Source organism: Ovis aries, chromosome 14, assembly GCF_016772045.2.
Source record: "Ovis aries strain OAR_USU_Benz2616 breed Rambouillet chromosome 14, ARS-UI_Ramb_v3.0, whole genome shotgun sequence".
In the NCBI taxonomy this organism is placed as follows: domain Eukaryota; kingdom Metazoa; phylum Chordata; class Mammalia; order Artiodactyla; family Bovidae; genus Ovis; species Ovis aries.
The window spans coordinates 21,700,207-21,724,558 of NC_056067.1; the positions used below are offsets into that span (position 1 = coordinate 21,700,207).

Genomic DNA, 24,352 nt, shown 5'->3' on the forward strand with positions numbered 1-24,352 from the left:
CCTGAGTAAGGATGAGAGTGTTGATATGTAAAGACGGTACATATTGAATGGTTAGACTGTTCTTCAGAATGTTCTCAGTTTACCTTCTACCTATAGCATATGAAATGTGTTTATCAGTTCCTTTTACCAATCTATCTATTGCACCCTAGGCAACACCAGGCATTACAATTTTTTTTTTAGTTTTTATTTTTTAAATTTAATATCTTTAATTCTTACATGCGTTCCCAAACATGAACCCCCCTCCCACCTCCCTCCCCATAACATCTCTCTGAGTCATCCCCAGGCACCAGCCCCTAGCATGCTGCATCCTGCGTCAGACATAGACTGGCGATTCAATTCTTACATGATAGTATACATGTTAGAATGTCATTCTCCCAAATCATCCCACCCTCTCCCTCTCCCTCTGAGTCCAAAGGTCCGTTATACACATCTGTGTCTCTTTCCCTGTCAGGCATTACAATTTAAAAATGTTTTCCCCAGTTTAATAGGTGAAAATAACATGCTATTGTTTTAAAGTACACTTCATTGTTGATGATGTTGAACACTTCCCATGTTTCATGGCCATTTGTATTCTTCTTTCTATTACTATTTATTAGCTGATCATCTTTTGCCCATTTTTCTGTTGACATGTTATTGACATGCATCTTGATGCTTACTTTATTCAGCTCTTCTGTTCTTTTACTGGGCATTGAAAAAAAAAACATACTCTTAAATTTTTGACTTAGATTTTTTTAAACAATTCTTTAAAAAAAAATTTTTTTTTTTAAATTTTTTGACCCTGCTGCACAGCATGTGGGATCTTAGTTCCTGAACCAGGGATCAAACCCATGCTCCTTGCATTGGAAGCCTAAGGTCTTAACCACTGGCCCACCAGGGAAGTCCCTAAAATAAATTTTAATATAGAAAAATTTTTTAGATGAAGTGCACTTACTTTCATTTATTATTAATTATGTTGTTATTTAGTCACTAAGTCACTCTTTGTGACCCCATGAACTGTAGTCCACCAGACTCCTCTGTCCATGGGGTTTTCCTGGCAGGAACACCTGAATGGGTTGCCATTCCCTTCTCCAGGGAATCTTCCCGACCCAGGGATTGAACTGGGGTCTCCTACAGTGGCAGGCAGATTCTTTACCATTGAGCCACCGTGGAAGCTCACTAATTATACTAGCATTGAATTAAATAGCCATATTAAAATTATGTAACAACTTTTATGTTCACTGATAGTCTGCTTATATTGTGGTTTTAATTATTTTGATTGCCATCTTGTCAGCTAAAGTACAGGTTCTAACTGTTTAATGAAGGCTAATGATAGGGAAATGGTGGTAGTGTGTTTTCTGAGTCTGCATTATTTGAATGTGACTTACTATACCTACATGTATTCATATCTCCTTTAATGGCTATAGGAATCTTGAGTAAGGAGGTTTCCACCTTAAAGCTCTATAGATATTGTTCCCTTGACCTCTAATATTTGATGTTAAGGAGATACCTGAAATCATCTCCGTTTTGATCCTATTATAGCAGGTTGTGCTTTTTCTTTGGACATTTTTCATATTTTATATTTAATTTTTGAATGGAAAATGTTTATGCACTTGGTTAGCCATTTTGTACTACAGACTCAGGCCTTTTTACAACTTCGGAAAGTATTCTTCTGTTATTTCTTTGCTTATTCTTTCATTGCTCTGTTTTCTGCTTTCTAAGATTCCTGTTCTATCTCTTTTGGCTTAATCTGCCCCTCATCTCTTATCATTTTCTGTCACTAATTTTTGTTTTTCCTCTGAGTTCTGGGAGAATTTCTTGAGTTCCCATTCACTCGGGTAATTTGATTTTTCTGCAGCATGCATTCTGTTGTGTAGTCAAGCTCTTATTGTTTTAAATGAAGCCATACTTACTAAAAAAACAAATCAGCTCCAAGCAGCCTTTCTGATTTCATGCTGTTCCAGCTTCATGATTACTTTGCCCCATTTTTACAGGTGCAGTGCCTTCTTGAATCAAGCGGCTTCTTGAAAAATTGAGACTTTTATGAAAATTTTTTCTGACCATTTGAGTAACACTGTTTCAGAAGAGGCAGTTTCTGTCAAACTGGTTCCTTTCCTTAGAACTATAGTAATTTTGCCCGAGTCTAGTAATTTTTTCCTTGTCTGTTTTTCCTTATAGAAAGAAGACTAGCACCAGCTAAGAGGCAACTTGGTGTTAAGATTGGTTCTATGAAAATTTAGTATAGGTTCCTGGCTAAATACTTCACCTGAAGGAGGAAGGAAGGAAATGTATCTTTGCAGGGTCAGATGAAAGACTTGATAAACTGGAGGGCACTGAATAACTTGTTTTTGTCTTTGGGTGATATGGATGCTCACAGTATGAGCAAACACTGGCAGCTTTTGGACTGGGCATCGAACCCTTACCCCCTGCCTTGGAAGGGGAGATCTTAACCACTGGACTGCCAGGGAAGTCCTGGTGTCTTTTTCTAATTGAAGTGTAATTGATTTATAGTACAATGCTACCTTTCTTTAATCTCATTCCACTTATATTGTATCCAGCAGAGTTCCTTGTAAGTTCCTTGCATATTGAGCACCTTTCCCTGATATTGAGCACTGAAAGCAATCTTCATTCTTTTGATATTTCTTAGATCGTCTCATTGAGAATCTAGGAACGGGGTAGGTAGAGGTCTGAGTCTCTACTGTCGTCTCATCAGGGATACTCCCCTCCCCCCTTTCATTGGCTATTAAATTCTGAAAATGTTCTCAGTCATGGATGTCCCCACATCTAGGAAAAATAAGGTCATAAATATTAAGATTGAGGGATGAGAATGGACAGGTGAGTAAGAATGAAAAGCTTCAGTGATTGTGTGAAACTGGGAAGATTGGATTTCAGTATTGGGCTTATTTAGCTCTGGAGTGCCTTTAGCAAAGCTCCTGATTGTTACTTTAAGAAATTTGGGGATGCAATAGCCCCTGGTGACACACTGGACAACAAAACCAAGAAAATAAGGGCTGGGTTAAATTTAGGGTGACCAGCTGTCCCAGTCTGTCTGGGTGGGGGAGAGAATCTCAGGATTCGGGACTTCCATATTAAAGCCAAGAAAGTACTGGGCATGAACTGATCACCCTAGCGTAAATTATGCCTTTGCATCTGTGGTCTCTTATATATGAAATGAGATTTCATGCTACAGTGAATGTCCAGAGTTCTCTCCTTCCACTGATAGAGCACACAGCATTTAGCCTGCAAAGAGTGAGAGCTCTTTTTCCATTTGTTTTGTTGAATAAATTCTACAAACTCTGATTGCTCCTGAGTATAGTCAGTTTTTTAGCTATTTTCTAAGATAACTCTGGCAAATAGGCATTCTTTGATGTTTTCTTTCTAAAAATTATTAGGATTAGTCTTTAAAGCTAGGGACATCTTTTGTATATCCTTTGGGATGTACAATCCATGAGATTTGAGCCACATTCATAGATTTAGAGTTTTAGACAAATTAGAAGTCCTACAGTGAAAATACAGGGTTCTTTCTAAAAGTCGTAAAGGATTAGAAACATTTGGGAGCAATTTCAAAAGAGTTGTTTGATTAGAGAGTTGCCAAGGATTTAAATAAAGGTCCACACCCTGGACTATTACTTCTAATGTTGTGTTTGCCACTTGGCCTGCCCTTTTAAGTGCCTTTGAGTTGCCCCTCAGTGGAACAAAAGCTCTTAAGAAATCTGTCCGTTAAGATGATTTTCTCCCTCCATTCGAAGAGTTGACTCATTGGAAAAGACTCTGATGCTGGGAGGGATTAGGGGCAGGAGGAAAAGGGGACGACAGAGGATGAGATGGCTGGATGGCATCACCGACTCGATGGATGTGAGTGTGAGTGAACTCTGGGAGTTGGTGATGGACAGGGAGGCCTGGTGTGCTGCAATTCATGGGGTCGCAAAGAGTCAGACACGACTGAGCGACTGAACTGAACTGAACTGAACTGAGCCTTGATATCTTCAGAGCCCACTGTTAATAGCTGGGGAGCAATGAGGCTTTTATTTGGATAGGTGAGAATGGCATCTATATATTTCTTAGAAATTGTTTCAATCCTTTATGGGCATCTGGCCTCGGGAAGCTCCTCCAGCCCCTGCTTTTTGTTTTTGTTTGGCTTTGAATGCCCCTTCAGACAAAATAGTTCAGATCAACTAGAAATTCTCAGGTGTGTCCTTAACTGAAATCCTCAGAGGGCAAATTGAAGAGAGAAGTGTCATCCAGTCCTCTTCAGGTCTTAAGCCACACTTAAAAAATTTTTTTTTTTAATTTAATTTTAATTTTTTAAATTGGAGGATAATTGCTTTACAATATGTTAGTTTCTACTGTACAGCAAAGTGAATCAGTTTATCGGTTATATATATATATATATTCCTTTCCCATTTAGGTCACCACTAAGCATTGAGTAGAATTCCTTATGCTGTCTGGTAGGTTCTCATTAGTTATCTGTTGTACCGTATGTCTTTTATTTCTGTTACTTTTTGGGTGAATGCTGGTTATGGCCAATTTTATTTATTGGTGTCTGATTTTGTTATACTCTTTTAAGTAGTGTTGGACTTTGCTCTAGTGAGTAATTAAATTTGGAATAAGTTGGATTCTTTTGAGGCTTGCTTTTAAGCTTTTAGGTGGGTCTTGGGCAGCCTTTAATATAGGGCTTGTTTAACCTTTCTACTAAGATTATGCTTTTGTAAACTCTTATCTGGGCCTTGCCAGGCAGCGCAGTGGTGAAGAATCCACCTGCAAATACAGAAGATGCAAGAGACACCAGTTAGTTCCCTGGGTTGAAAAGATCCCCCGGAGTAGGAAATGGCAATCCGCTTTAGTATTCTTGCCTGGAGAATCCCATGGACAGAGGAGCCTGGTGGGCTGCAGTCCATGGGGTCGCGAAGAGTTGGTCATGACTGAGCGACCGAGGACACAAACACAAAGACTCTATCTATTATTGTCTCAGGTAGTTGGAGCCATTCTGGCCGCTGAGAACACAGTGTTCCTGGCCTAATGTGAGTCTGAGGTTTCTGGAGCTTCTTTTCCTACAACTTTCTGGAGTTTCTTTCCCTGCCTGGGGCAAGTTTTCATTCACATATGCACAGTTCAGTGTGGAGTCAGACTGGAAGAAACCCTTCTGCGGATGTCTCCTTGATCTCTCCCTGCGCAAGCTCTTCTGTTGCAGTATTCTGCCTTACAAATCTCTGCTCCCTGGTCTTCCTACTTTTTGTCTTCACAACTCAGCAGGAAGGAGAGCTGAACACTCAGAATTCTGACTTCTGCCTGCCTACTCTGTGGCTTTGAAACTGTTTCCAGGTAGAAAGCCAGGCACTTGTAGGACTCACCTGTTTAATTTCTCTTGTGTTTGGGGTTTTATCATGCTGTGTCTTCCTGTGTTTTGTAGCTGTATAAGGCAAGAAGGTCAACCTTGTCATCATTCTCAGTGCTCAGTCACTTAGTCGTGTCTGCCTCTTTGCGACCCCCATGGACTGTAGCCCACCAGGCTCCTCTGTCCATGGGATTTTCCAGGCAAAATACTGGAGTGGGTTGCCATTTCCTCCCCCAGAGGATCTTCCCCACCCAGGGATTGAACCTGTGTTACCTGTGTCTCCTGCGTTGGTTGATGAATTCTTTGCCACCTGGGAAGCCCATCCTTGTCATGGCTACTCCCTAATGTCCATAAAAAAATGTCCTGCCATTGGCATTTTGTGTTTCCTCTCTTAAGTTTAGAGGAAATTTTATAGGTTGTTTTTGCTGACATGTAGTTGGTCTTTGCCTCCTAATTTAAATCATTGTCTTTCTTGGTATCTTCCTAAGAAGTCTTTGTTGCTTATGTAGGAAGTCACATGTTGCCAGGGACAGTCTGGTTCTCTTCTTATTAACAGGAATAGAAGCAATGCTCCAAGCAGAGGTGATACAGATTTTTGCCTCACATGTGGCATCATTTCATAGAATACACAAGAACTTGGCCATTGATTTTTCTCCCATTGCATGTGGTTTCAGGCATATTCTTTAGCTGATGAATTCACCACCTACTCCATTCTTGGGTCATGAATCTGTAGGCTTGAATTCTGTTCTGAGAGCCAAAGTGTTGCGACGTGCTGAGTTGGTTGGTTTGCTGCCTGGAAAATTGTTAGGGCAAAATTGATACTTTGATTCGGGAGGGAAAGAGGCAGATTTTCAGATGAAAGATGTTCAATTCCAAATAATACAAAAAAATTTTGGCTTATTCATAAAGCATGAGTAGAATTAGATGTATAATGAAAAAGAGAAAGAAGTTCAACCCATAAATAGTGGTGAGTGGGTATCATAAGACTACAGGTAAGTAAGGTAACCATATAGCCTATTGGCTAAGTACAGTGCTGGTTTACGCCTGTTGTCGTAAAGTAATTATTAATCACATCCCCTTTCTCTATTGAAAGTGTCATGCTTTTTGATGGCTTTACACCACAATGGTTTTATACCATATGACTGTATTATATATATACATATATATATGCACACATATATGTATATCTATCTACATCTATTTATCTCTCTATATAAAGTCATCCTACTTGGAAAAAATAGTTTAGATTATACAAAGTAATTGTTATATTTTTGGTTCTTGTCATTCTTCTTGAATGATGGATTTACTGTTTACTTTGTACTTTAAATACTTTTTAGTGACTGCTAAGTGCGTGGTGGATGCTTTTTTCCTTTAATTTTTGGTATTTTTCCTGCAGATGATCTCAATGCCACCCACCAACACTGTGTTTTGGCTGGTTTACCACCTCGCTTTAGTTCCACCCACCGAGTGGCAGAGGTAAGTGTAAATAAAAATGTGACTCAAACTTAACTGGATGTGACAGAAGTGGTTGCATGAGCAATTTATCGTAGAACTTTGGAAGACTATTTGATAGGAAAATTGCTTCCATCTAACTAGGCATTAGCCTCTGTTTACTTGCTTTTTGAGCTTTGAGTTGTGTTGAATCCAGTTGTTAAAAAGTGTCTTCACAGCCTGGGCTAAGTCTGTTTTGCTTCCTCCGAGTTGTGTTTCTTGGAAAACATGCCTGCAAGAGGGGCCCTTGGCAGGTGTTGCTGGTTGGAGGTTTTCTAAAGTGTTCGTACCTGTCAAGGTCAAGGTCAAGGTGGTGACTGGAATGAAATTGGGTAGATCTGTGTGCTTGTGCATGTGTTAGTTGTAACTGGGCTCAGAGGGTTGAGAATTTACATTCCCATTAACTTTTGGGTCAGGCTTCTGGGCGTGTGAATGTAAATAAAGAGACACTTACAGTGGTGCCAGGGAATTTCTGAACTCCCCAGTCGGGTTCTAACCCATGCTTGACTGCTGAATTCTGCTACCACTTGCAGTGGCTGATAGTCAGCTGATTAGACTAGTTCCGAATAGAAAGGTAAGATGAGGGAAGCCCTTAGGAGTCACCTGGGGTGTTGTGTGTGCTTACTTAGGAAGAGTTGTAGACAGCAGGGAGGATGATCATGAAAAGTTGACCTCGTATCCAGACTTATTATCTGTGCTTTGCTTTTGTAGCTTGACTTTTCACCATACTGCAGGGGGACCAGTGTGAGAAAGTTGGGCAGAAGGGATAAAATAAAGTATTAAGGAAACACCGACATACAACCTTTCTAGTCCTGATACTGTAGTCTATAAGGCAATGTCATGTGTGCTGGTAATTAAGTAGCTTTCCTGGTAGACTGGTCAAGCTGCTCGGTGGCTGAGAAGGCATGTGTCTGTTTAAGTCAAGATGCCAGCAAGCCCATCAAGCATTCCCTCCTCCCCCCCTTTCTCCTTATCTCCCTTTCTTATTTCTTCCATTCAGTCATTCATCTAAATATTCGAGGGCCTGTTCTGTGTCCAGCAGCACCAAAGTCTTGAGAGACAGAGAGAGAGCCATCAGCTTGACGGGTATGCCCACTAGTTTTGCTGAACTAGCTTTTCAGTTTGAGAGGCAAATATTAAATAGACAAACACACAAATAATTTATCTTAGAGACCTAAAAGTAAGTTCTATTAGAAAAAAAGACAGGAAGAAAGGAAGGGAGGGAGGGAGGAGGCAAGGGACAAAGGAAAGGAGGGAAGAGGAAGGAAAGTGAAGGGAGGAAGGAAAGTGAAGGGAGGAGTGAAGGAAGGCGAAAAGAAGTGAGCAAGCAGTTATCGAGCATCTTACGTGTGCTTTGTGTTGTGCAAAAAAGATTTCATTTTTGCATAATACAAGATGGTATAGACATCTGTCTTTCTAGTCAGAACTTTTCAAGAATTCTTTTGAGTGTGTGGCTACTTACACATATCTTTGCATCTTTCCTAATTCAATCTAGGAGAGTGAACAAGGTGATTAGTGCTGTGCTGAGAGGGCTAGTGTAAAATGATGAATAAGAAGTTTGGGAAAATGTATTTGATAAGGATAACAATCATATCTAATTCAGAGTGTTCTTATGAGGATTAAATGAGTTAATATGTGTAAGTGTTTTAGAACAGTGGCTGATACAGAGTATGCCTGCAAAGAATGTTAGCTGCTATACATACATATTAAATCGCTCCTACCTCCACTACTGCTGTTGCTACTGCTATTACTACTACTATTACTATTACTGCCTTTTTCAATTATCCTGATGAAAAGCTAGTGGGAGACAGGAACAACCAAAACTCTGTGTGGAAGGCGATACTGTCTCCGTTGATACACTGGAATGAACACAGTAAAACAAGAGAATTTTATGTCATCAACAAATCTTAATTGGAAGAGTTGCTATTGACTGAAAGCTACTACTCAGAAGAAGGGAAGTGATTTTAGTTCTATCATCCATTGTGCAAACTTCTGTGGAGCTTTCCAGTGTTCAAGGTATTCTTTTAGACACTTGTGAATAGCAGTAGTTGACACGTGTGGTATCTTTAAGATGCTTCCCGTCTAAGAGGAGGTAAAGTACAGAATAGAGAGTAGCAAAACAGCGTAAGACTTCATGAGTGACCTGACAGGTAGATGTGTAAGACTTGAATGTGTAGGGATTAGGGAATTTTAGGACAGTTGAGGTCAGCTAATGGGATGAGGACTCAGGTAGAAATATTGTGATTGGTTTGGGATGGGGATACAAGGGGAATATTGAATGGCTCAACTTGGACTGAATCCAAGGATTGCCAGAAAAGGAGTGTTAGCAGATAAAGGCTGATTCCTGAATGGGACCAGATTGTGAAAGATCTTGGATATTAGGTGTGTTTGGAGTTGGTGATGGACAGGGAGGCCTGGCTTGCTGCAATTCATGGGGTTGCAGAGTCGGACACGACTGAGTGAACTGAACTGAACTGAACTGAAACTTAAATTAGGGGATTTCCTGGTGGCTCAGACAGTAATGAATCTGCCTGCAATTCAGGAGACCCAGGTTCAGTTCCTGGGTCAGAAAGATCTCCTGGAAAAGGGAATGGTAACCCACTCCAGTATTATTGCCTGGAGAATTCCATGGACAGAAAAGCCTGGCAGGCCACAGTCAGTGGGGTCACAAAGAGTCAGACTTGACTGAACAACTAACACTCTCACTTTCACAAACTTAAGTTGGTTGGTGAACTGAAAGTCACTCAGTCGTGTCCGACTCTTGAGACCCCATGGACTGTAGCCGGCCAGGCTTTTCTGTCCATAGGATTCTCTAGACAAGAATACTGGAGGGGGTTGCCATTTCCTACTCCAAAATTGGTTGGTAGATGGGGGTTATCAATGATTTATTTATTGCAGTATTGACATATTGGAGATACCTTTTGGAAGATGAAAATGATAAAGACATCAATCAAACCTGTTAGTCTGAACTAAAGTAGTGGCAACAGGAGGAAAGAAGAAATTTCCTTGACTAATGTAGGAAATGTAGTGACAGACTTGGGAACTGAATGCAGTGGCGGAGGGAATGTAGGAGTGAATGAGTGGGCGAATGAATGAATGGGTGAAGAAGCGAATGAATGAACACACTAACCGTCTCTTTACTGTGCTTGTCGTGTGCCAGGCTCTCGGGTGACTCTGAGGTTGCAAGTCTGGGTGATTTGGAAATGACGTTACTGTAAGCAGGTAGTTCTAAGACACTAGGGAAAGCATATAGTTCACTTTCAAACAGTCTGAGTTAGAGCTGCCAAGTGGAGAGGTCCAGCAGACAAATGGAAATTTGGGATTAAAACTTGTAAGAGATCAGGGCATCTTTCCTTCCCCACCTCCTACAATAAATACGTACTCCGAAGTTCCCAAAAGGAGCCCTTTAAGACTGTGTTTTTAAAGGACTCCTCTGGTCTTACTTCCTTTTTTCCTAGATGACCAACTTTGCTAAAGTGGCAGTGCTATAAAAATGTCCTGAGGTTTAGCTTTCTCTGTTTAGTTATAGCTGTTTATTTGTGTCTTCTAGTTTTAGGGAAAATTTTGAGCATTACTTTACTTATTAAAAAAAAGAAGAAACGGAGATGTACAGTGATGCTTTTAGGAGAAAAATATAATCCCAAACCTGCATCTTTTATCTCTACTTTAGTTGAAGCTTATGATATTTTACTGATTAGATACATACAATGTGAATGATGTGACTATCCTGCTTTCTATATTGTAGATCATGGTCAGCACACGCTATGGTCTGTGGGCCAGCCAGCTGTTTTTATAAATAAAGTTTTATTGGAACCCAGCCATGCTTATGTATTGTTTATGGCTGCTTTGGAGCTACAATGGCAGAGCTGAGTAGTTGAACACAGACCTTATGACCTGCAAGCCTAAAATATCTACTATCTGTCCTTTTTTTAAGAAAAAGTTTGCTCACTCTGTTTTGCATGATCCTCTGTATACAGGCTTCAAAAATTATCTTAAAGTTAAATGTAGTCTTTTTTTAAAAAATTATCATTTTAAGGTTAACTTTTTACTTCTACCAAAAGTCGAAAATGATAATATTCAATGCTGGTGAAGTTACAGTGAAACTGTACATTAATGCACTTCTGTTAGTTTTTCTAATTGGCATACTTTTTGGAAAGCTATATTGGGATATGTCTAAAGCACCATGAATATTCTTATGGTATGGTAGAGATATTGAATAATATTTTTGATCTCAAACCTAGGCAAAAATTCAAAAGAAGAATATATAAAAAACTATTTGCCTGGCATGATTACTAGTAGTGAAAAGATGGATAAAACCTTAACACCTTTATATTACATGACTCACTAATTAAATTATCAATATCATCACCTCATTGAGCAGCATTGCAAATGGTAGTTTGGAATACTTACGTACAAACTGAAAAACAGCATATACATTGCTATGTATATATTGATTACAGCTGTGTGTGGATGAAGAATCACACTCAATGAAAATAAAATAGGATAATGTGGCAGGATTATGTTTTTATCTCATTTAAAACTTTTAATTTCATCTTACTGTTTTCAGTACCAGAAGAGGGAAAAGATTTTTTTCCCCATCACTACAGTTGACCTTGCTGTTTCCTTAAATATATATGGAGAAAATCCATGCAACTTTATAGCCGTACTTGTTTTACAAATGACCTTTCCCTCATGCAGTATTAAATTTGACCTCTTTTGTGTGCCAAACAAAATGATTTGCTATTTTCTGCCTATTCACAATGTGTAGGAAGCAGATTGTTTTAAGGAAATGATGTTCTGAAATTCATTTTAGTTACTCAGAAGAAATCTATTCAGATTTTGGTTACAAAAATGTGATTAGGTTATGTCTGATGACTCTTAATCTTTATTTGATTTTAGTTGTTTTTTTTTTTTCTGGTTGTGATAGAATGTTCTTGGGATTCAACACAGAATATTGGTTTTTTCTAAATTTAAATTTTATGTATAATTATATTTTGAATAGGTAGTTACTCAAATGGTTCAAAACTCAAAAAGTATCTGAATTGTACAGTTGATATAAGCCTCTCCTCACCCAACCAGCTCCTCTTCCCCAGAGGCAACCAATATTATCAGATATTTTTTATCCTTTCAGCGATATTTAATAAATATGTAAGCAAACACATATGTATTTAATGATAATTTTAAAAAAATCTTACATAACTAGTAGCCTGCACACTATTCTGCACTTTTTGTTTTGCTTTATTTTAGTTAACCTTGATGAATAATTACTTATCAGTATGTGATTCTTAGAGTGGGAAATTTTTTTTAAAAGATATGATGCCAAAAGCATAAGCTATCAAAGAAAAAACAGACGATTTGGACTTTGTCAAAGTTAAAACTGTGATGCTTCAAAGATTCAGTTCAGTTCAGTTGCTCAGTCATGTCCGACTCTTTGTGACCCCATGAATCGCAGCACGCCAGGCCTCCCTGTCCATCACCAACTCCCAGAGTTCACTCAGACTCACGTCCATCGAGTCAGTGATGCCATCCAGCCATCTCATCCTCTGTCGTCCCCTTCTCCTCCTGCCCCCAATCCCTCCCAGCATCAGAGTCTTTTCCAATGAGTCAACTCTTCACATAAGGTGGCCAAAGTACTGGAGTTTCAGCTTTAGCATCATTCCTTCCAAAGAAATCCCAGGGCTGATCTCCTTCAGAATGGACTGGTTGGATCTCCTTGTAGTCCAAGGGGCTCTCAAGAGTCTTCTCCAACACCACAGTTGAAAGGCATCAATTCTTCGGCACTCAGCTTTCTTCACAGTCCAACTTTCACATCCATACATGACCACAGGAAAAACCATAGCCTTGACTAGACAGACCTTTGTTGGCAAAGTAATGTCTCTGCTTTTCAACAGGCTATCTAGGTTGGTCATAACTTTTTTTCAAGGAGTAAGCATCTTTTAATTTGAACAGTATGAAAAGGCTTCAAGGGTTACCATCAAGAAAGTTAAAAATACAACCCACAGAATGGGAGAAAATATATATTATAAATATATATATGTCATATATCTCACAGGTGCCCATTTTTAGAATACGTAAAGAACTCTTACAAGTCAGTGATTGAAAAGATAAATAATCCAACCTTTTTTACAATTAAAAAATTTTTTTAAAATTAATTTATTTTAATTGGAGGATAATTGCTTTATAATGTTGTGGTGGTTTTTGCCATACTTTGACATGAATCCAATCTTTTTTTTTTTACTTTATTTTGCTTTACAATACTGTATTGGTTTTGCCATACATCAACATGAATCCGCCACGGGTGTACATGAGTTCCCAATCCTGAACCACCCTCCCATCTCCCTCCCCATACCATCTCTCTGGGTCATCCCAGTGCACCAGCCCCAAGCATCCTACATCGAACCTAGACTGGCAATTCATTTCTTACATGATATTATACATGTTTCAATGCCATTCTCCCAAATCATCCCACCCTCTCCCTGTCCCACAGAGTCCAAAAGTCTGTTCTATACATCTGTGTCTCTTTTGCTGTCTCGCATACAGGGTTATTGTTACCATCTTTCTAAATTCCACATATATGTGTTAGTATACGGTATTGGTGTTTTTCTTTCTGGCTTATTTCACTGTGTATAATTGGCTCCAGTTTCATCCACCTCATTAGAACCGACCCAAGTGTATTCTTTTTCATGGCTGAGTAATACTCCATTGTGTATATGTACCACAGCTTTCTTATCCATTCATCTGCTGATGGGCATCTAGGTTACTTCCATGTCCTGGCTATTATAAACAGTGCTGCGATGAACATTGGGGTACATGTGTCTCTTTCAATTCTGGTTTCTTCAGTGTGGAATCCAATCTTTTAAAAAGGTAAAGGATCTGAATAGATATATCTCCAAAGGAGATATACAAATGGCCCATAAACACATGAGAAGATAGCTATAATCAGAATCACAGTAACAAGTATTGCTGAGGATATGCAGAAATTGAAGCCTTCGTACATTGCCGGAGGGAATGTGAAATGGTGCAGCCATTTTGGAAAAGTCTAGCGCTTCTTCAGAAGGTTAATATAGAATTACCATGTTGCCCAGCAATTCCATGTCTAGGTGTATACCCAAGAGAAATGAAAACTTGTACATGAATGTTCATAGTAGCTTAATTCATAGTGGCCAAAGAGTGGAGAGCCCAAAGGTTCATCCTTTGATGAATGGATAAACAGGTGGCATATCTCTATGGCTGAATGATTTGATGATATTTGACAATAAACAGGAACGGGATACTGACACATATTCAACAAGGGAGAATCTTGAAAATAAGACTGAGTGAAAGAAGCCAGTCACAAAGGACCACAGATTGTATGATTTCATTTATACGAAATATACAGAGTAGTCAAATCTATAGACCCAGAAAGTAGATTAGTGCTTTCCTAGGGCTGGGAAGGCTGGTAGAAATGAGTCGGTGTGACTACTGAAATGGACAGGGTTTCTTTTTTGCAGTGATTAAAATGCTTTAAAATTAACTGAGGTGATGGTTGCTGCTGCTGCTGCTGCTAAGTCACGTCAGTCGGGTCTGACTCTGTGCGACCCCATAGACGGCAGCCCACCAGGCTCCCCCATCTCTGGAATTCTCCAGGCAAGAACACTGGAATGGGTTGCCATTTCCTTCTCCAATGCATGAAAGTGAAAAGTGAAAGTGAAGTCACTCAGTTGTGTCCGACTCCTAGCGACCCCATGGACTGCAGCGCACCAGGCTCCTCCATCCATGGGATTTTCCAGGCAAGAGTACTGGAGTGGGGTGCCATTGCCTTCTCCGAGGTGATGGTTACACAACTCAATATACTAAAAAACATTGTATTATATGCTTTAAGTGGGTAAATTTTATGACATGGGGAGCTATTAATATATTTAAATAAAACCATTACCTAAAAAAACTAGTCCTGATTATAGGTTATTTGGGAATATATATATATATACACATCTTCTGAGTGTTTAGAGTTCATCTTCCTCTTTATATCAGATGACTTCTAATCACCCAGAAAATGTATATATATTCCTACCCCCTCTTTTTTTTGGTGGCAGCAAGTATGGCTTCACCAGAGTTCATTTAACTAGTCCCTTATTGATGGGACGTTCTGTGTTGTTTTCAATCTTTTGTTATAGAAGATGGCATTTTAATTAATTGCCTCTCATGTAGGTTACACCATACTTGGGAAAGTAAAGGTACAGGCAGAATATGTTTATAGACAGAATGTCATGAAAAAAAATGTTGTAGAGTTGCCCGTAGGACAAAGGCGAGTGGAAATTTAATTTTAGTTTTTGTTTTTTCTTTGTAGCATGTTAGAGCTGCTGCCCTTCTATTCCCAGCACTTTGGGATCGTCATATTAAAATACCTAGTCAAGCTTCTGGTTTCGGCACAGAAACTTCGTTGGTATTTTTTCCCCCCAGGCGTGCCCAGGTCACATTGTGTAAAGTGGCAGTAACCATGCAAAGAATTTTTGTACCAGGGGATTAGCCTTCAAGGTTATTTCGAAGGGATTCGTTTAAATTGTAAATAATAAAATAAAAATACTTTGGGGAGACGTCTCCCTCATTGGGTCTAAAGGATATTTATAGCTTGCTTTTTATCATCCTAGGAAATTGTGTCATTATCAAAACAAACGGATGCACACTCCGCCTGCATCCTCTTTTTTTCTGACGTATGCTTATTCAAAGGCGTTTGTCCGTTTGACCTCTGTTGGTTCCTGCAGATCAAAGAGGGATGGGCCCGTTACCTGTGCCTTTGCTCATGCCCAGGTACTCGGTGATGCCTTTGAACATGCCTTGAGGGCACGAGTCACAGATTCTCCATGATTTGAAGATTCTCTTCTGCCAACGACTTGCAGCTGCCTAGTGTACACTTTCTTGCCGAAAAGGAAAATGAATCCTTTGCTCTGTGTTTATAGCTTCATTTTTCCCCTGTATTTTGGGTGATTTTGAACCAGTTCCCCTGTCTGTTTACCTTTTTATTTCCCTCATTGTTAGGTGCAGGGCACTTGAGATAAAGTCGGCATCCTTGACTTCTTGGTTAATTAGTTATTCCTCCCATAGGTACTTAGGGCCTATCCCCTGGTGGCTCAGATGGTAAAGAATTTGCCTGCAATGCAGTAGACCCACGTTCGATCCCTGGGTCGGGAAGGTCCCCTGGAGAAGGGATTGGCAACCCACTCCAGTGTTTTTGCCTGGGAAATCCCATGGACAGAGGAACCTGGCAGGCTACAGTCCATGGGGTTGCAAAGAGTCGGACACGACTGAGTGACTAACACTGTCCGATAGGTACTTATTTAGTTTATGTATATACTTAAGACTCAGGGACTTCCCTGGAGGTCCAGTGGTTAAGACTCCATGCTTCCACTGCAGGGGGCACAGCTTCAGTCCCTGGTCAGGGGACTAAGATCCCACATGCCTCACAACAGGGCCAGAAACAAACAAAAAGACTCAGTTCTAGGTGCTGTGGTGTATGTAGAGTATATACATTTGGAAACAGGGCGTTAGCCTCCAGAAGCCTACTCTCTGGAGACATGAAGCCTATGTAATAAGAAAACAGCAACATGGGTGGCCCAGGGGAGGCCAAGCTGGGAGCGCAGAGCCCAAGGAGAAAGCTGCTGTAGTCAGTCTTGGGTTAAGAAGCATAGGCTGAGTTGTGAGGGCAGCAGGTAGATGCCCAGGAAGGCGACAGACATCCTAGGAAGGGAGGCGTTGGTCACCTGGAGTTCGCTTATCATCTTGGTGGCTGGTTCTGTCTCTGCAGTGCTCGACGGGGACCTTGGAATACATCTTACAGCGCTGCCAGGTGGCCCTGCAGAATGTCCGCGAAGAGGCAGACAACGGTGAAATCTCTTTGAAATCCTTGGAGTCAGTGGTTTTGAAACAAGGAGAAGAGATCCACAACGAGGTAAGGGCTTCCGAGAACCGTGGTGATTCTGTCCTACTTGTAGCTAACAAAGGAATCGGCCACTGTTAGCTGTGAGTGTAAGAGACCAACGATGGTTCATCGCTTACAACAAGACAGTAGCCAGAGCATCGGCATTTTCATGCCAGTTCTGCCAGCCTTTGTCTCCACAGTGCACAGTGGGCCAGATAGCATATGCCAGGTGGCATGCGCCTGGAGGGTTTACATTCTGTTAATAGGAGAGGGGACTTCCCTGGTAGCTTAGCTGCTAAAGAATCTGCCTGCAATGCAGGAGACCCCTGTTCTATTCCTGAGTCAGGAAGATTCCCTGGAGAAGGGATAGGTCATCCACTCCAGTAATCTTGGGCTTTCCTGGTGGCTCAGATAGTAAAGAATTTGCCTGCAATCTGGGAGACCTGCGTTCAATCCCTGGGTTGGGAAAATCCCCTGGAGGAGGGCATGGCAACCCACTCCAGTATTCTTGCCTGGAGAATCCCCATGGACAGAGGTGCCTGGCAGGGTACAGTCCAGAGTTGGACACAAATGAGCGACTAAGCACAGCACGATAGGAGAGGAGCCCGGGCTGGGGTAACCTGTTCGTGGTGGGCAGTAGGCATGCCTGTCCTTTGCTCCAAATCAAGGCACATCTTTTTCCTCTAAGTCTGTTATCAAACCTTCCCTTTATTCTGGGCAGAGAAATTATATTTTCCAAGGGTATTAACCATACACACATCCCCGCAATGACAGTCTGAAACAAAAGGCAAGACATGTAGAAATGCAGGAGGCCCATGAAGGCTAATCTTCCAACAAAGATTGATGGAAACTGAAGGCGAATCCTCAGAGCAGGTGAACCGTAGGAGCCATGCCTTTTGTTTACAAAATTCTAAAGTCTGTGAGACCAGCAGGTCTGGGTCCCCTGAGTCAGTGTTTCACAAACTTTGTTATTTTCATGACTACCCGGTCAATTTTTGCCATATCTTTGGACTGTATCTGTTGTTATCTTTTTGATACTTTTTAAAGAATCAGCTCATTTTTTATGTAAATAAAAATCTTTAAAAAGATTTTAAAGCTTTATATTACCACTTTTAAGTGGAAAGCCAATATTAGCAGCCAAAAGAAAAAGTAACCGGAAAACTCTAGCCTGTGAAAACAGCAGTGTTATGCTCTTCTAGCAGGTGCTTTTGGCTAAAGAAGGTTCTGGACCTACAGTCTTCATTTTTCATGTTAAGAAGTGAGGTTAGTGCAAAACTTCCTACACTTTCTAAAAGTCATTGAATTCTACACTGAAAGTGGGTGGATTTTGTAGTGGGTGCATGTGTGTGTGCTCTTCAGCATATCTGACTCTTTGCAACCCTATGAACCGGAGCCCACCAGGCTCCTCTGTCCATGGGATTTCCCAGGCAAGATCACTAGAGTGGGTTTCCACGCCCTCCTCCAGGGGGTCCTTCCAGCTCACGGATCGAACCTGCATCTCTTGTGTCTCCTGCATTGCAGGTGGATTCTTTACCCCCTGAGCCACCTGAGAAGCCCTTTATGGTGGGTAAATATACCTTAAAAAAAAATAGGTTACCAAGTGGTGGAGAATTATTGAAGATTATCATCAATCAAAGAGTTTTTCTTTGATGTAGTTAGAACAATTGGTGGAGAATCTGGAATACAAAAATGTTCTCAATCATCTTTTCAATAAATAATTACTGAACATGCGCAAAGCACTCTTTCCGGGTGCTTTTGGATAGACTGGTAAATAAAATAGACATTCTGGTGCAGGGAGATGATGATAAACAATCAACACCCTCCATCAGTCATTACATAATATGTTGGAAAACATTAAAGTAGAGGAGAGTGAGATAAGCAGAGAGCATCCCCACTATAAGATGTCCTTTGAGCAGAGGCTTGAAGGAGGTGAGGGGGGGAGCCATGTAGATATCCAGGTCACAGCGTTTCAGGCAGAGGGAAAAACCGCCGCATGGGCTGTCCAGTGGGAGAATGCCTGGTGTTCGTGGACTAGCTGAGGGACAGTCCATGTAAGTGGTGGGAGTGGGGCTGAGAGTTCCAGGAGATGAGGTCATGGAGACGGTCCCAGGGGATGAGGAGCCAAAGGCTGTATTGGTCGTTGGAGGTGTCTGTAAGGACCAGGACTTTCCTTTTTACTTTGAGGGTAATAGGGAACCACTGAGGGGTTTTGAGCAGAGGAGAACAGAGTTCACACAGAGCCATTCATATTTTCTTTCAATGTTTTTTTTACTGTGATACAAGTCACATAATATAAAACACTATTTTAAACACATTTAACTATATGGTTCAGTATCACCTTGGTTCACCTTGTGGTACAACTCTCACTATCATCCGTCTCCCAGATTTTTAGCTTTCCTAAACTGAAACTCTATCCCCATTAAACACTTAGGTCCCCATTCCCCATCCTCAGCCCCCCTGCCCCACCACAGCCCTGACCCCTGGCATCTACCAATGTACTTTCTGGCTCCATGGATTTCCCTCTTCTCATGTACGTGGAGTCAAACAGTATTTGTCTGTACCTCCTGTATATTGGAATGAGTTTAACTTAATCTATGTCCTGTATGTTTCATGCCACTTCCTTTTCCCCCTGATGCTGTACAGTAGGTTCTTATTAGTTATCTGTTTTATACATAGTAGTATGTAAATATCACTCTGTTTCCCGATTTATTCCCCCTACTTTCCCTGCTTTGTGTCCATACATTTGTTCTCTACATCTGTGTCTCTATTTCAACGTCATGTAATATCTTTTAAAAGATACTGAATTATTTTATGAGCTGCTCCGTAGTTTGTGAAATATGCCATAATCTCTACAACCAAAGGCAGAGAAATTGTGCCTTTTAGGGAAATAATAATCACTTCTAATGCTCAGCTAAACCCAGGAGTGACTTTCCTCACTCCCTTTTGTCTGCTAAGTAGCCTGTGTTTTCTGCCACCAATTCCTGCTGGAGACACTTCTGAGAACTAGAACTTGAGGAAAGAGAAGCATCTGTGGGCCCGGAGACCTCACTCAGTTAGACTTGGATGCAAAGTTGTGTCTTACTCCATATCGCCTTCTGTAAACACCTTGCAGTTTTAGGAGCCAGGCTAGCGATGCACCAGGATGGATGTGTTCTTTAACACATATGTGGGCTCTTTTCCATCTTTTCTGGTCTTCTGTGACTGACTGCGATGTTTTGTTACCAGTGATGGGTGGGGGTTGTCTGTAAAATCACACTGTTTATCTAACCAGAGGGAAAATACTGTAATCTGAATCCATGTGCTTCAGAAAGTGGCTGGCTGCTTTTGACACTGTATATGTTAGTGCGGTGGGGATGGGGACAGAGGATGTATCAGCAATGTTAGCCCCTTGAGGCTAGCCTCGGCTTGAATGGGGAGGTCTTAAATCTAAGTAGCATGTTTACCAGTCTTCTCCAGTCCCCCAGTCTTTGATTCTTCAAGGTCGTGTCCTTGCTTTCAGAATGAATTCCATATGTCAGGGCACATCATCAGATCCTCTTCTTCTGCCCTGCGAGTTGGCATGCGCACACTCTTCTGTGTTCTATTGTGTGAATGAGAGCAGGAGTGTCCATAATCCTTTCCACGCTTCTTACTGTGTGCTTTCCTCTCTCTCAAAGGCCTTTGCTGGACTAATTATATGATGAAGCCCTTGGTTTTATGTCTGCAGACTTTTGGGCTGTGTGAGTTTAACTGTGGTTGGTTTTTGGGGACTTTGGAGATCGGAACTCAGTACCTGAAGGATATATTGTTATTCCAATTTAAGATGCTTACACAGATTTTTGGTCAAGTTTAAGAGAATTCTCCTCTGTGTTTATATAATCGTCTTTTCCTTCTTAAAAATTATAAAATGTGGAATTCATTCTTGTCGCTTAGTAAATTTCCTCTAGGAGAATGTATTGGGTTAGCCAGAAAGTTTGTTCAAGTTTTTTCATGGCCAAAAACTTCATTCAGGTTTTTCCATAAGATGTTATGAACTAAGATGTTATGAACATAATATGTTGGCCAAATGAACTTTTTCGCCAACCCGTTACTATTTGATGTCATCATTTGGTTCTCGTTTTGTCCTGATCAGACCTGCATGTTCCTTAGAACTCCTGGTAAAGGGCTTTCATGGAGTAACTCTTTGTAGATTGGACCTTAGCATCTCTCCCTGTTCTAATATCTAATATTAGATATTAATATCGTTCTAATATCTTTCTGCTTGAAAACACTTATTTTATTTATTACAGTGAGACATTTACCCCTGTGGGCATGTTCCCACCCCTCACGCATAAGCTGACCTGGGATCAAACCAAGGATTGAAACTAACTTGGCAGAAGCAGGTGACGTTTGCTTACCTGTAAGAGTGATGCAAATGATTTCCAACTGTACAGTGATGTAGTGACTCAGAAATGTGATTTGGCAATCTTATAAGCTTTGCTCCCCATTGCCTAAGTTCCCAGTGACTATGGTTCAGGTCAGCAGATGGATTCTGTTTGTGCTTCACCTTCAGATTTTTCTAGACATTTCTAGGAGAAAAGCTTTTCTTGATTGATCTCTCTTTTGACTATCCCACAGAGCAGTCAGGTGCAGGTGAATTCGAGTTTCCAAGAGATGATTCTCTGGGTCACAGCTACATAACTAACACTGTTGGAAGCATGTGTTCATTTTTCTCTGACGATTCAGAAGACCCTTCAAGATCCTGCACGTTCTCTAGACTTGTCAGTGTGCCTTCCGACACCAGTGGGTATTATATATCATTGTATTGCCATTACGCCAAAGATCAGATAATAGTGAATTTCATTAAGTGCATGTCTGAAACCTGGGAGTGTGGTTTAGGAGCATCATGAACATGACAGCACCTCAACAGAAGCTGAGAGCCTGGCAGGAGGGACTACCCTCTGGAGAAGGGTTGAAGAGCCTCCTCTAAGTCATGGCTAGACCACTGTCAGTCAGCCAGTATGGTGAGACTGATTCTTTTCAGCCTTGAAGTAATAGGATTTGTGCTCTATTCTGAGTCCCGACCCTTTGGTTTTGTGCAGCATCTGCCCTGCCTCTTTCCTTCCTCATCAGCAGACTTTGGGGTAGAAGGGTGGACGACTGCTTTTATTTTGGTAACTCAAACTGAATCAGGCAGCTGGAAATATTTTTTGCTTTCTTAATTAATTTTAAGAAAAGTGCCAACTGCTTATCTTGGCAATGTTAGAACTGGCAAGGGCAGCATTTGATGAATATCCTGTAATAGTTTTTGCCCACAATGTCAAAGTGAAAAAGCCAGGTTACGGAGTTGATTAAAATGCCTGCCAGTGGGTTTCATGCCCACAAAGATTGTATCTCATGGGCAGGACTTCCATCCCTGAAAAAAAACTCTGTTGGGTATAAGTTTCAGGGGTTGAACTTTTCTGGACCGGCCTCAGTGGAACAGGGGGTGAGCATGAATTGACATGGTTGTTAAAACTTTTCTTGCTCAAAAATTTCATAAGATTGTGAGATTCTTGAGGACAAGGAATTCTGGGCCTTGTGGTCTCCTTTGGGCTGTATCCTTCGTATCTCCCAAGTGTCCGGCATGTTTGGCAATTCATTATTAACCCACTTAATCCTCACCATAAAACTATGTGGTGCTATGTAATTATCTTTATTTTACAGATGACAGAGCTATTCAGGAGTAGAGCCTAGAACTGACTCCAGAGACTTTATTCTTAACCATGACAGTGTCTGCTTCAAAAGATAGTTGGGGCATCTAAAGAGGAAGTGAACATCATTATTTATTAAAATGGGCAAAGATCTTTCTTTGCTTCCATGTCCTATAGAGAGTTTCCAAGTATTCTCCACTCTTTTGAGTTTTCATTTACTGAAATCCAGACTCTATTGTACCTTTACGGGCTGAATGAACTAATTACAAACGATAATTATTTTGTTTCCTGGGATATCATGGTTGCTAAGGCTTGTATGTTTTGGTCTCATAATGGAAATAACCAGCCCAAAAATTAAAAAAAAATTAAAAGCAGAACCCTTTCAACTCTCCCTAACATAGAGGCTTGATGCTTTGTTGACAGGCTGTTCCTGTAATGTGAAGAAATTTCATGTGAAATCTAAAAAGAACTCTTTTTTTTCCCCCTTGTAATAAATAATGTTGTTAAACCTGTATTTTCAGAGAAGTTGAACTACACTTGTATTCATTTTCTTTTCAAAGCAGTTAAGTTTACCTCTGTTAACCACTGTCTTTTAATACCGCAGATAAGGTTTAGCAGCTATTGTCTGAATATTGTCTACATTCCCTTTTTTCCCTGTTTAAACAGCTTTAACTGAAATCAGTTCTACATATCAAACAAACATTTAGCTAATGTAAACTAAAACCCTTTCATATGACTTGGCGTTCTCAGGTTAGTTATTTGAGTGATTTTCACCATTGTTAAATCTTCACAAGTTGCTTTTGTTTGCATGAAAGTTCAGCATGGATAAACAAACAAAAAATTCTTTGTGGTAACAGGTGAAGACTATAATAACTCTGTGCCTGTATATGGAACATGATTACCTTAGTAAAGCCAACCTTAACCAATATTAAGCTGTGAAAGCTCTACATTTCTTTAGACAGCAGAAGTAAAAAGAGCTTTGGGATGAATGAAGTTGTACTTTGACGGTAAAATTTGCTTTTCAAGTTGAAGATAAGTGATAGAAAATACATAGGAAACAACTTCTTATTCTTTTAAAGCTTCAGTTAGTCTCTCACCTACATATGTTGGGATTATTTCAGTTCAAGAAAAAGAAAACTCAACCTGAAATGGGTTAAGCCACAGGGGCTTCAGGAATAGCTTGATCAAGAGTCAGTTGATCTGACTAGGACCTGGTTTTTTAATCTGTTCATCTTGTAGCTGCTTCCTACTGTGTTGCCTCCATTCTTCCCACTCTGCAGAATGGTTGCAGAATCCTTTTCCTGAATCTTCGGACAGTCTTATTCTGATTGATCATATGCTTATTTCCCCCAAGCCCATTTCTGTGGCTGGAGAAGTGTGGTGGGCTGATTGGCTCAGATAGGGTTGCATGTTCACTCCTGGTATTAGAAGTGGAACACTTAACTACCCAGACCACATGGACTGAGCCCGGGAAAGGCAGTGGGTTACCAGATGAATCATGGGATTTGGCTAGAGTAAAAGGGTGCTGCGGAGAGAAAAACTTGAAGTTTACTGTAGGTTCTTAGGAAGGAAGAGAAATGATTAGTGGCTTTACTGTGCTTTGTACCTGTTGTCATTTGCCCTGACTGAATTGAAAGTGATAATTTGAATGGCTCTGTAGGTGTGATGTGTGCCTCCATAATTAACTTTATATTGTTCAGTTACATGAGCACCTTACTGCCAGCTCCTCCTGGCCCATGGGTAAAATCTTTATTTATTTTAGATCTAAAAATACTTGAAATTGGTACCTCCTAATATGTGTCTGTGTTTTGCTCTTTTTGTTGTTTTTCAGTCGCTAAGTTGTATCTCACTCTTTGCAACCCCATGGACTACAGCACACCAGGCTTCCCTGTCCTTCACCATCTCCCAGAGTTTGCTCAGATTTGTGTCCATTGAGCCATCTAACGATGTCATCTTCTGCCACCCTCTTCTCCTTTTGCCTTCAATCTTTCTCAGCATGAGAGT

The 24,352-nt window shown here is 40.6% G+C and overlaps 1 protein-coding gene across 4 annotated transcripts in view; it reads left to right on the forward strand.

Annotated features, from left to right (window-relative positions):
- Positions 1–24,352, forward strand: part of FTO (FTO alpha-ketoglutarate dependent dioxygenase) — a 426,388-nt gene that overhangs the window by 160,821 nt on the left and 241,215 nt on the right. For all 4 annotated transcript variants that reach the window (XM_042230687.2, XM_027977360.3, XM_060397832.1 and 1 more), the window contains 2 exon segments: positions 6,708–6,787; positions 16,584–16,727. In XM_042230687.2, coding sequence (XP_042086621.1) covers positions 6,708–6,787; positions 16,584–16,727 — 224 coding nt within the window.